General features: G+C 30.9%; 1 protein-coding gene across 2 annotated transcripts; it reads right to left on the reverse strand.

Annotated features, from left to right (window-relative positions):
- Positions 1-8,364: 8,364 nt before the first annotated feature.
- Positions 8,365-11,262, reverse strand: LOC114253638 (tubulin alpha-4 chain-like). 2 transcript variants are annotated; one of them, XM_026964435.1, is made up of 2 exons: positions 11,249-11,262; positions 8,365-9,826 (listed from the first exon to the last, which is right to left on the reverse strand). In XM_026964435.1, the coding sequence occupies exons 1-2, from the start codon at positions 11,260-11,262 to the stop codon at positions 8,365-8,367; spliced, it is 1,476 nt and encodes a 491-aa protein (XP_026820236.1). The 2 variants fall into 2 exon arrangements, with proteins under 2 accessions (XP_026820236.1, XP_028044442.1); XM_028188641.1 differs by lacking the exon at positions 11,249-11,262 and having other exon boundaries at positions 8,365-9,834.
- Positions 11,263-14,388: the final 3,126 nt, after the last annotated feature.

The following is a 14,388-nucleotide window of genomic DNA, read 5'->3' on the forward strand; positions in this document are numbered from 1 at the left end:
TAGTAAACTGAAAATTATTATGAACTATGTAAGGTCTACAATGTCACAAGAAAAATTGACGAATATAAGTATTATATCAATTGAACGTGAATTGGCTTAAAACATTAATTTTGAAAATGTTATAGATGAATTTGTTACTAAAAAAGCACGAAAAATGAAATTTTAAAATGTATAAAAGTACAATTATTTTTTAAATTATTATAAAAGGTTATAATAAGTTTGGCAGTATTTTTTTTTCTTATTAAATATAATAATTATTATAATAGCTAATAAAAATAAAATAAAATAACGAATGTGTAAGTACATGGGAGAGGGGAGGGGGTAAACAATTTTTAAAAGGGCGGAAATATGTAAAATGACCAGGTGCGCAAATGAACATTGCTACGGCTCTGCATGCACATGCTCATACTATATAACTCTCACTCTATCTACTTTGCACCATCGTTTCAGCATGGGCTTTCTATTAATATCAATAATATCCTAATTAATTGGCATTTTATGTTATTTTAAACACTCAACATCAATGTTACATTATTATAACTATTCATTTTTATATTTTTATAATACCTATTATAATAATAAACCTATTCAGCAATTTTTTTTTTTACTATAACCCGCCAGTAATTGAGTTGGTATAATATACATATATAATATAATATACTTATACATTGATTTTTCCATTGTACAGCGTTTGTGGAAATATGCATATTATCTATTAATTTTTTACATTAAATTCTTAGAAATTATGATAATACAATATACAAAAATAATCTCATCCGTGAAAATTGTTTCAACTTTCCAAGAAACAGTGTTTAAAATTATTTAAAAGCTAAAAGACTACTTTTTCTTGTACAATGTATACATATATATATATAGTCTAACTATGTATAGTTTGCGACGAAGTATATATTACGTGCACAAAGCATAATTATTAAATTATTAACATCCCGAGACTTCTGTTATATTATACTATTCTCACAAGTCATGGGTGTACCTATTTATATTGGTGGACGTTAAATATTTAAATTTTCAGAAAAGTTGTTTGTTTACCAGTAATTATTAATTAAGTATTGAAATCATTAAAATTATTACAGATTTTAAATTTACGTGTCGTTTAAAATAATACAATTGTACCGCAATATTGAAGATTCAAATTATCCAACGAACCAGCAATAATGGCGTCGAACAAACGAATCCATATTATAGTTTTTGTTATACACAAATTGGTAAATATCCATGTAAGTTCCATTGACGAAATAGGTGAGTTGTCATTGTGTCAAGTATAAGTAGTAAAATATAAATGTGGTAGGATATTCAATATTCAAATTGCAAATATTCTATACCGTATAAGCTGTAAACAGTTCTGAAATAGTGGGAGCGATAAAATATAAAATAGTAAGAGATATAGAATTTTAAAGAGACAATTAAGATATTTTAAAATTTAAATTGTAACAATTATTAAGTATTCAAGATGTAATCCGTCGAACATAAACAGTGATCTATGTACGAATTATTTTCTATAAACAACAAATCCGCAGATTAAAATATATTGTAATATTTTATCTCGACAACCGTCAACTATAAAATATGTAGGGTACAATGCTCATGAGTTGATTTCGTTAATCACCATTTTACTTATGTCAAACTACACACGAATTACAATTTCGGCTAAAATATTGGCGAAATTTACCCAAAATTTGTTTTGGTTTTACAATATCCGAATAACCGATCGGTCGAAAAATATATCCAAAACTGCAAAGTGCATCAGTTATTTCAATTAATCGACAAAATAGATGTTAGAGAGAAAAGTACTTTAAAAATTGCTCCCTTTTGAAATATTTATTATTGACTAAAAACGAAAAGAAAAATGCCATGCATTCTGCAGACAGCGTTGGTATTATGACAATAATTTATATTATATTTTGCACAAACATATATGGAATACTATAAAGGTGGATTTTTTTGGAGAACCGTGCGGTGGTTTTTCGATTAAAAATAAAAAAAAAATTACGTATCGTACGGTACAATGAAGCGGGAAACATCCATCGCCGCCGCCGTTGACAATCATTCGTTTGTCGCCTGAGATGACAGCGCGAACGAAGACGATGACGAAGTAGAGTAATAGTCATTTGAAAAATGAAATATTTCTGATGAAATGAAAATTTGAATAAGAGTTTTTATATTTATTTTCTCGCTTTCCACTCTTCCGGTGGCGGTGGTGTGATGATGGATTTCCATTTGCACGTACATCTCATTCGACCCTTTTATGAGGTTTTCTTTTTTAAATATTATTATGATTATTGTGGTCGTCATCGTCGGTATACACGCGCCGAGTGCGACGACGTTTGTGTGAAGCCCATTAAAAAAAAATAAGAGCATCATTCGGCAGAATTCACAGAAGAAGATGACGCGTATAATAATAATATAATATATCACTTTATAATATTATATCTTTATATATATTATATATCTGTAGGCCCGCGGGAGGCCTTTGCTTCGGTGACAAGCGAGGTTCACGATTTCGGAAGAGAGACCTCTTCAATAGTAAATATATTATTATTATTATTATTATTATTATTATTATTACGAAATAAATACGCTCGTCTGTCACTCACCGGCTGATAAATTATTATTATCAACGCGTATTATATTATTATATAACGCATAAGATTATAATCATTATTATTGTCGTCGTCATCGCCGTCTTATACATACCTAATAATATTATAATGCATACATATTATTATATTTATATTATATTGTAATGTGATGTATAGCGCCACCGTTACCAATCGCGATCACGCGAATATTTACAGAGTGATTCACAGACTATGCCTTTAATAATGCTGTAAATCCAAACTAAAAATTTGATTTTTGATTATACTTTTTACCATATTTTAAACTCTTGAGATTTTTTATTCCTTTTGAGGATTGCCCTTTGGCGATACAGACTTCTTTTTTTCAAATGAAAACTACCTACCCTTTTTTACTAAAATCATTCAACAGATGATTAATAAGATAATTGTTATGCAAGTACCTGCAGGCTATTTACTATAGATTTTTTAAACACTTATTAGACAAATATATAATCTGCAACAGTAGTAACAATAAGCATTAGAGCGTATAAGAAAAAAAGAATGCAACACTCGAACGCGATATTATAAGTGTACATCTAAATTTAAATTTGAATAAGTAGTTTCCGATGTATTAAGCTTTAGCATATAGCTATATAGTTATGCATATAAGCTTAAATTCACTAATTACTAGATAATTTATTATTTTGTAAATCAATTAAAAAGCAAACAATATCTATCTTTCCTACAGTTTACTGAATCTCTTATCGTCTTTTTTTTTGTGAATACATATAAACAAATAAATATTACATAATAAGTTTTATAATGTATGCGCCTAAGCATATCTATTATTCTTGGAATAAAATGTTTAGAAACATCGACAATAAAAAAAAAAAAAAATTTACTGAATAATTTGAATAATTTAAAATATTAAAGGGTGACACTCATTTAAAAAACAGAAGTTTGTATCATCATAGGACACTCTTTAAATGATTAAATAATGGTACATAAAGTCTCAAGTATTCAAAAATACGGTCTTAAAGTATATTTTAGAATTCCAAAAAACAAATATTTAGAATAACTAAATTATCGATGATTTGAAGAAAAAAAAGGGGATTCTTTTTTCCCGCGTGCGAAATACACACATAGTTTAAACATTAAACAGACACATGCAACACAACAGAATAATACTCATAGACGACGCTCAATGTGCCATATATATCGATAGTGAATGATATATCTGAGATTATACCTAGTTTACCTATTGCGGCCTTTTTAAACGTCTCAAATAATATTAATTGTAATCAAATAATAATATGATAATTTTAATACAAATTATTTATCAATGCGGTTATTATCGACTTTCACTAACCGATAGTTGACGAATACGTTGATGCTTGCATATCGCTGTGTTCTGCGAGTATATCCATCTGTATTTTAAATATTTCATCATATAGCATCCATTTTAATTTTCCTAAGCGACATACAACACAGTCTGCTCTATGTACCTTTTAAAATTAACATATTATAGTCGATGCATTTTTGTGGCGTCCTTTTCCGTGCACTGTTTTTATATGTTTTCATTTCAAGCGCACGCCGTGTTATACATTGTTGTAAAATACCATTATATGTGTGATGCTGTGTATCGTGTGGCTTGTTGTACGCTATTATACACCGAACTCGTTATTGTCAACTAATAACTATTATATTGCCAAGCTGATCAGTTCGACTATATCGTTAACATTCCTATTTTGGTATCATTATCTTGTCACTCGACACTTATTGAGACTTTGGGAGGGATATTGTATAGCGTAGACGAGTTGGTAATTACAAATTATGAAGTACTTCTTCATATAATTTTCCATCGTACTTTTTATCTGAAAATTGAAAGTTTTAATAAAATTATGAACAATGTTATGTTAATTTCTGAATAATTGTTTTTAAAAAAAGAATAATTCTGCATGAAACTATATTGAATATACTCAACATTAACTACCTATATATTATATTAATTATTATCACCTCACCTAGGTGCAGGATAGTTATGTACCAGTTAGTATACCTAGACACCTAGTACTTCATTAAATTCGAACGCTATAATTCATTAATGTTGCATTTTTGTGTTTTAAAAACAATTTTTATTTCTAAGCGAATCTATACAATATTATTAGTGTGATTTGAGAAAAAAAAATGATGTTCACACTATTTCCACGTTTGTATATATGTAGCTATACTAGGTACTTGGATTTTGCCAAATATTATATATGTATAAAATCATTATTTTTTAATTTTTTGAAAACGTTTAAATATAAATAATATAAAAGTATGTACATATACACAGGAGATTTCGTTACTTGTTTGAAGTTTTAAACCATTGAAAAATAAAAATACCCCCTATAGACTATAGAGGGTATATATACGATTTATAGAAACCCGTAGAATAGAACAACTTCATAATACGAGTACATTGTATAAAGGCGATTATCTGTACGGCTATATTTTTTTTGCTCACATCCCAACAAAATAAGTCATTTCAGAAAAAAATTTAAAAAAAAAATCACAATCGGACTACTAAGAAACAGATCAGAAATCAATGTATGGTTGCCGTTTCGGAGATTACTTCAAAACAACGTATACACTAAGATGACATTGTTATAAGTGAGAGAGTACTCGTATACAGAATGCCGACTGTCCATAAATTCAATAAATACAAAAAAAGACTTATTTTGCGGATGGATTTATGTTATTTATGTACCTTCTATGTATAAAAAAAAAAAACCGTTCGGAAAAGGCCCGTTATTCTCTCCTTCAGATTATTATTATTATTATCAATACACCGTTTATTCATTATAGTCCCGCAGAGTTCCGAAGATTTGTTCCGAAAAACTCCGACAAAAAATTATCGGCGTATGTGATTACGATTTAGACAATGTCCTACAATACCAGCGGTAGGTATAAGTACCGACTGTATACCGACCGGATACGCTCAATACGTGCGAAGATAATGGCTAGTGTTGGAGTAGAAACGGAATGCGATTCTTAACAACCAGCAACAACGTCTACACAATAGGACATTGACAATATACGTTTAAATAGATATACACGAAAGATCTCGATGAGTTTGTTATTTTTTTGTATTATTTTACTGTAGGTATTTGTGCGTTCTGTCAAAGGCGATATGCCGACTAAATTATTGTATTTATTTCTTACCGACCAGGATTTTCCCCGAAACGTTGTACGATCACATTGACTGGTATTATATCGAATTATATATATTATATACCTATACTATTGTATAAATGGTTTTGTACTTTTGTCGATAGATTTTTCTCGCCCCCGCAGTTCCCTAGTAATAATCCTGGATTTTTTTATTGATTTTAATATTGGACGCAACAGTAATAACAATATTGTTATTAGAACGTGCCGTTTTCAATTACTAGTTACTACCAACATTTTATTTTGTCTTGTTACATTTTGATTCTGTGTATGTCCTTTATTTACAATTATTATTATAATATATCCAAGTCACGGGTTAAACGTAGAAAATAAAATTATACAATTATTATGATTAAAATATAAAAAAACTGTTATTCGTTTTCCCAATTACTTAATGCAAAATGCTGAAAACGCTGTCAAAATAATATATTTACAAAATATGTGTAGTCGAATATTTTACAGTAAATGTGTATACATTTAATTTTAGTTACGTGATTATTAAGACGAACCCAAAATCTCTCGAATGCAAAATGCTGGAACCATATATAAATATGGATTATAAGGTATTTGAGCAATTGATAAATGGATGAAATTAATTTATGTAGTAGTTGAAAAAATATATTTTTATTATAAAAATAAAAATAGTGATACGATTAACAAAATGGTTATGTTGATAGACGATAGTTATAAATTTATAATTATTTAAACACACATTCAATTTTATTAAATAGTTACCTATAGTGTTTGACTGTATAGTATATTAATACAAACACTACAAACTAATTTATAAATATCGATAATAATTAAGCCTTGGTTACTCAAAAGTTCAAGTTAATAATACCTATAATTGATTGGTACATTAAAGTTTAACGTACTTCATAAATAATTAATACATATTTTATCGATGTCACTTTTTATTCAAATTAATAAAAACAATATAACGTGAATTGAGAGTCTGAGAATATAATCGTTAAATGGTTACTAAGTTTATATTATAAATTATTAAACCTACAAAGTATGTAACTACAACTATATGCTAATGTTACTCTGTTGCCTTTATCGTTAAAAGTGTAAGTACGTTATAACTTTATTGGTAACGTATATAAAAGGATAGGTATGTATATTTTTATATTTATTAAGGTTTCCCATCAGATAGTTAGTCATCTATACTTATTGTTAATAGAAAATATATATTTTTAACGTTTGCAAAATAGATGACAATAATAATATCATAAGACAGTACGGATAATAATTTTACAGTGTTTAAAAGTGTACTATGTTTTAACTTTAATATTAGAAACAATATGTTTAAGTTTTAATATTTACAATTATTAAGATAATAAAATTATAGTATAAAACGTCGTATGGGCATCCACACTTGAGTCGGCTTACATAAGGTGGGTCACTTAGTTTGTAGTATTTCGCACTGCTAGCGGAATTTATGTGATTGAAAAAGTCGATTGCTAATTTTTTATGTAGGTACGTAGGTTTTTTCCTTTATGAAGCGCAGTATTTCTAATAAACCATGGAGCATTAAATATTGTCCTCTGAACTTTGGATTGAAATACTTGTATTTTAAAAGGACAAATAAAACTATTATATAAATAATTACTTTTCAAGTTTATTTATTATGCGAAATGATTATTTAAATAATATTATATGTATTCAGTTAATAAATAATTTGAATTGAAAAGGATATTTAAACATTAAAACGAATTACATATTATTATAATGATTGTGTAAGATGTAAGGGTTCAAGCCACAAAACACCAAAAAAGTTATTTTTAACAACTTTACTATATCCGACTATATAATATGACCACATAATTATTATATGAACGATTCATTTCACACAAAAATTATTCTATTTAGAATTTAAGCAATCAATATAAGAAATAATTTAAAAAATATAGACGCCCTGTAACCGCATTATTCATACGTATAAAATAGACTATAAATAGTATTATCAGGTTATACGTTTTGACTTTTAAATTTAAAAAAAAATTATTATTCGCATTTGATTTCTATATGTAAAATAAATGTATTTAACGTATACATTGTACAATACACAGCTTTCCACAGCTTTTCAACGGCACTACTATATAGTGTTTATATATTATAATATATAATGTATTTATCACGGTTTATAAATAGTTTGAAATACATGAACATTTTTTTCTGACAATGGTTTTTCAGCATAATATGTGCTATAATAGTGTATTATAAAATTCAAGTTTCTAATTTTTATGCATTAGTACTTATCATTGAAAAACAATAATTTTAACAATACAATATACCTAAGCGTTTTATGATACTATAGTAATATATATAATAAGAAAAGTCTAATTTTTTTTTATTAAGAAAAATCAATTTTCGTGGGCAATTTCTAATACAACCTTAATTGCACATTAATAAATTATTTTAAATTGATCATTTTTCCCTCTTCTCGCGCATAAATAGGTTCACAATAATAAAGCATATACGAAATGGTATAAAAGTTTAAAATTCTCGTTTTATTCGCGTATCACGGTTAAAATATGTGTAAAAACGAATCACGTGGTTGGAAATCAGCCGTTCAGATTTCCGTGATCACGGGGGGTTCGAAGTCGCCTTGCAAGAAATTCGTGCGGCCGGATCGTTCGGCCAGTCCCTGGAACTCAGTGGCCGTCTTATCGGCCGGCGTGGCGTCCGGCTTGACATTTGCGTTGGGCACCAATTCCCTGTAATCGTGCCGCAGGACCTCGATGTTCTCCCGTGCCTGGTTGAAGTCGTCCTTCTCCATGCCCTCGCTCTCGTACCAGTGGATGAACGCCCGTTTGCGGAACATCAGGTCGAACTTCTGGCACAGGCGCGTCCACGCGCTCGATATGGCCGTCGTGTTGGACATCATGCACACGGCCCGGCCGCCGCCCACCAGCTCGTCGTCGGGCGACACGGCGGGCACGGGCGGCCGACAGTTGATGCCCACCTTGAACCCGGTCGGACACCACTCGACGAACTCCAGGCCTTTGGTGTCGCGGATGTGCCGTATGGCGTGGTTTATGTCCTTCGCCACCACGTCGCCGCGGTACAGCATGCAACACGCGATGTACTTGCCGGCGGCGCACTCGGAGTCGCTCAGCTTGAACAGCTGGTTGCCGGGCTCGAAGCACGCGGCCGTCAGGTCGAGGATTGGCGGCCGCTGGTGCGCGGACCGCTGGACGGACGCGAACGGCGCGTACGCCAGCAGCGGGAAGTGGACGCGCGGGAACGGCACCAGGTTGGTCTGGAACTCGTTGATGTCCACGTTGAGCGTGCCCGGGAACCGCAGCGACGCGGTGATGGACGACACCACCTGGCTGATGATCCGGTTCAGGTTGTGGTACATGGGCCGTTCCACGTCCAGCTTGCCGGCGCTGATGTCGTATATCGCCTCGTTGTCCACCATGAACGCGCAGTCGGTCGTGTCCAGCGTCTTGTGCGACACGAGCAGCGCGTTGTACGGCTCCACCACGGCCGTGGACACCTTGGGCGCGGGGTACACGAGCACTTCCAGGTTGCTCTTCTTCGCGTAGTCCTGGCGCAGGCTTTCCGACACCAGGCTGGTCATGCCCGACCCCGTGCCGCCGCCCATCGAGTGGAACACGATGAACCCCTGCACGCCCTCGCTGGACTCGGCGAACAGCCGGATGCCCTCCAGCACCTGGTCCAGGTACGCCCGGCCCTCCGTGTAGTAGCCGCGCGCGAAGTTGTTGGCCGCGTCCTCCTTGCCGGATATCAGCTGGTCAGGGTGGTACAGCCCGCGGTCCGGCCCCGACCGGATCTGATCGACCACCGTCGGCTCCAGGTCGACCATGACCGTCCGCGGTATGTACTTGCCGGCCACCGTTTCCTTGTAGAACGTCGAGTGTTCCGCCGGGCACGTTTCGTTGGCCGCCGGCGCGGTCAGGCACCCGTCCCGGCCGATGCCGTGCTCCATCCCGTACAGGTTCCACACCGCGTTGCCCATCTGCACGCCGGCCTGTCCAATGTGCACGGTGATCACTTGACGTTTTTGGCTTTCCATGTCTTCGTTGTCGTCGTTATTATTTGTATTATTATTGCACGGGTGTCGTTCGGGTGTCTCTGTAGGCGTTCGTTGTCCGCTATATGATTGTCGACAATATTATATAGGCCGATGTGTCGTGTCTTGTCGGCGCGGTTCGCGTGTCGTTCGTGTGTTCGAATGTGGTGTCGACTAATAAAATATATTCGTATAGAATTTAGAGAGAGAACTGTGTGAGACGGTTATTCGGTTAAAATTTTGATTTAAAATTTTGATCGCTCGAGATTTGTTGTAGCGAACGCCTTTCTTTTCAGACTAATACGATTTCGATCGACGGTCAATATTGATATATACGTAGAGACGCGGTTGTTTTCAGCCAGCTATATAATACATAATATTATATCATACCTATAGGATCCGGAATTCAATGCGATGTGCATTATGTTTTGTGTGCTCTGGAACAATAACGCATGTCAAATTTACATAATGATTCGTTCCACGTACTACTTAATAGATAGGTACTTAAAGAAAGGTGAAAGTTTTATCTTTATCTAAGTATTAATTTTTAACACATGTTTTATAAAACATTGTACAGGCTTTTAGTTTATAATAACAAATAATATTAAAAATAATATTTAAAGAAATATTGTATTCAAAATATATTTTGCTTTAGTAGTTTTTAAGTATTCTTCAACAAGAACAGATTTTGATATCTATTATTAAATTTAACAACATATAGCAATGACTTCAAATCGCAATCATTATATAGGACTATACTATCATTATAGTTTAAACTTACCGGGCCGATTACCAAAAGCCTGACATTATTAAACCAAATTCTATGTAGGCATATCGCCAACATGATATGTATAGGAGATATAGGTTTGATTCTATTTACATTAGACCGATAAATATAGAAAATATTAGTTTATTAATTACATTTTAAACTTTCAGGTTAATTTTATGTTCTCTAATTAATATCTTTACAATTGTTTGTAGAATTTTACTTTTTAGAGTTATGATAAATATTAAAAATACAAAAATTAATTTCGAACAATTGTCTATCATTAAAACTTTAGAGATTTGTGAAACGGGTTAAAGTTGAATGATATTTGTCTGGTATTTTTTTTTTTTTTTTATGCAATTTTCAGTGATGGAAATGTAACAGATTTTAACTGTAACTTGAATATTTTGCAATTTTATTTCCATCATGAACAAATTATTTATTAATTTTTTTAAAATCAATTAGTAATTACATTCACGTATACGAATCCTTATACTAAATTCACTTTAAAAATTAAATAACATACTATCATTGTTTTTTACTGTCAATAATTTGTTTTATTTTTAATTTTAGCGATTTAACATTTATTTAAAAATAATTTATAAGTTATCGCATGAGTTCAAATGCGGTTATGAATTTACCATTCATAACATGATTTCTTTCATATTGAAATATTTTATTGCTAACATTTTTTGATTTTGAAAGTTAAAAACTACAACATTAATTTTTTTTTCAATATTACAATTATTGTAATAGAAACAAGATAAAAACAAAAATAATATTTGTTTTAATAGTTTAAATTTATGATACATATTGGAGAATATTTACAATTTTTTGTGCATATTGGTGCATGTATAGACCCATTTCTTTGCATATTTTCATCATATTTACTACATTTTTAGTGCATATAATTCCGGTACCATAATTAAAGAGTTTAATAAGACGAATATTCATTTTATACCTGAATAATGAATTCTTTATTGTTTGTAATGGGATTGTCAAACTGTAGTCATTGCCAAAATGTTCAAATTATACACTCAGATTACAAGACGTGTAAAAATCACTCGATACGATCATTTCATAATATATTATTAAGTATGTTATTATTTTGATTTTATAACTTTGTATAGTAATTAAATTGTAGCTATTTATTAATTTTATAATATATATATTAAAATATATTTGTGTCAGCCTTACAGTCGTGTCGGTTAATAAATTGTCAACTTTATGAATTTAGAATAAAAGTTTTTGTTTTTTTTTTTCACTTTAGCTCATTGTTCATGAATGAATCATCATCCATTAGAGCATAACATGCAAAAGTTCTATTTATGCATTTACGCAATTAAGAACTTAAAATTTTGTTCTAAAGAAAACTTATAAAGAGTTAAGAGCAAGTTGTAGATAAATAATATATTTGTTAATATTTAAATTTTAATAATTAAGTAATTATAATAATTTGTAATTTTTTATAATCAGGTCTAAATTTCTAAATCCTTTGTAAAAGTTTATAAATTAGTATAACAATTTAAAATGAATATATTCTAAAAAAAATTTAAACCATGTGCGTATATCATGTATACCTGATTGAAAAAAAAAATATTTTTACCATATTATAACCTCAACGCAATGACAAGTTCATAAGGAAATGCGCGTAAGTTTAAATTTTAAGTGGGTTTGGCTTTTTCCAATTATATATTCTTTTCAAAATCGTTTTCATCATACGATATATTAATATGTCACTTCCATGTGTGCTTTAAAAGGGTTGATATCCAAATAACGGTGGTGGCTAAGCGGTTAATCTCTTCGAACTATACGACTGCATTTGTGTCAGTTAACATCACTACCCACGCAAACTGACAATCGAAATGTATAATAAAATATTTTAATTGTCATTTTCTCTTTTTTTTAACAAGAAAAACATCATAGAAGCATGCCTTCTTTTACCAATTATTAATTATTATAAATGTTAATGGGTATGTTATAATATTATATAGTACTAATAAGTATATAAGAACTGGGTAATTTCAAATTTTAGTATTTATAATCAATACTATTTTCTATTATCCATAGTAAAATTTAAATGCGTCTCATTCTGCAATAATTCGTATCAATTCCAATGGGTCGGAAGTTCAAACTCACGTAGAAACGCACCGAAAGGTGGTCAAAAACATAAATTTAAATAGGTACTTTATTTTTAAAATATCTTCCTGTCATGTTAACATTGCATATGATAAGTAAAATGTATTTTCGTTTAAAAAAAATAATATAATGTTGAATCCCTATAATATTCATGGTATATAGTTGCCGCGTGAAATTCTATATAGCGTATTAAAAGTTCAATATCTAGCTTTAACGTCACCATTGATGATGGTCAATATTTAACAATTTCTAACAGCCGTCACTTTTATAAGTGTAACTGCTAACGTCCCAAAGTGAAATCGTCCATTTATCCACTTAAATGCCGACAAAAGTGCTCCGTGTTCTTGAATATACCAGAATAATCGACTTTACGTTCTATATCAATAATACTTCTTTTGTACTGTTTTTACACAGCTAGTTAGATAACATGCTCAAGTCATCTTAAAATAGATACAATCTTAATCTTAACACCCTAAACTTGCTGTTTTGATAAACAAAACTTACCACATTCTATTATGGTGATATCGCCTTACAATTTTAAAATGTTGGTACTTGTGTTATATAAATTATGTTCTATCTACAGATTTAAGATCTTTAGATATCACATTTTAAACTAATGAGTTTTCTTTTATATTTTAAAATCTATTTTAGTAATACGATTGGACAGTTTGCAGCAAAATATGCTATAAGCTAAATATTATGGCAAAAAATATGTTCTTTATACGTAATAACGTCGCTGTGAATATGTAAGATGTAACAATCTCTCCTGGTTATTCTTTCCTCTGTTCAAATATAAATTATTATCTTGTATATATATATATACACAAGTAAATTCTATATAATATATTATCTATATCTATGGTGCATACTGCATATAGCATATTATGTATATTTTATACGTACACATTCATAATTATTCGTTTAATATACACGAAGAAACAAAAAAATATAATAATCTACACAAAAGTATTATAATTTAAAATGCCACCATAGTCTGTATATATACTTTCTAATAGGCTATAAATATATATATACATATATATACATATATATTGTATACCATATGATAGATAAAACACTAAAAGTTTTACGTTATACACTAAATCTTTCATGTAGAAAAGAGCCTATTTGTACATAGGACACAGACGTACACTAAAATACGTGTCTATATGTGAAAAATAAATCGGATAAAGATTTGAGTATAGGTATTATTCTAAAAATTGACTAACTTTTCTTTCTCGGGAAACGTTTCATTTATATTTATAGTAAATAGCAATGCGAATATTTCGATTTATCAATCGTCAATGTTGAGGCTCAACGGTATTTGCCGATATCTAAAAACCTTGGTTAGTGTGTTAGAACTTTGATTTGATCTGTTATGAAATTCTTTCAAAGTTAGTCATGTTAACTATTTAAATACAATTCAATGATGCTTTCAAAAAGATAACTGTTTTATAAGTTCTTATAAGTTTTTAGGTAATATTCATTACATTCACTCACTCCTAGACGCAATAAGTTCAATGATACGTTATTTATTTTTAAAATTTAGTAGTATTATTTATCCTGGAATCATAAAAGAAACAAGCTATACTTGGTTTCAATCTCAATCTCTACACCACATGCAAGACCTTTTATGAATCGTCCCACACAAC

This window comes from Rhopalosiphum maidis, chromosome 3 (assembly GCF_003676215.2).
Source record: "Rhopalosiphum maidis isolate BTI-1 chromosome 3, ASM367621v3, whole genome shotgun sequence".
NCBI lineage: Eukaryota > Metazoa > Arthropoda > Insecta > Hemiptera > Aphididae > Rhopalosiphum > Rhopalosiphum maidis.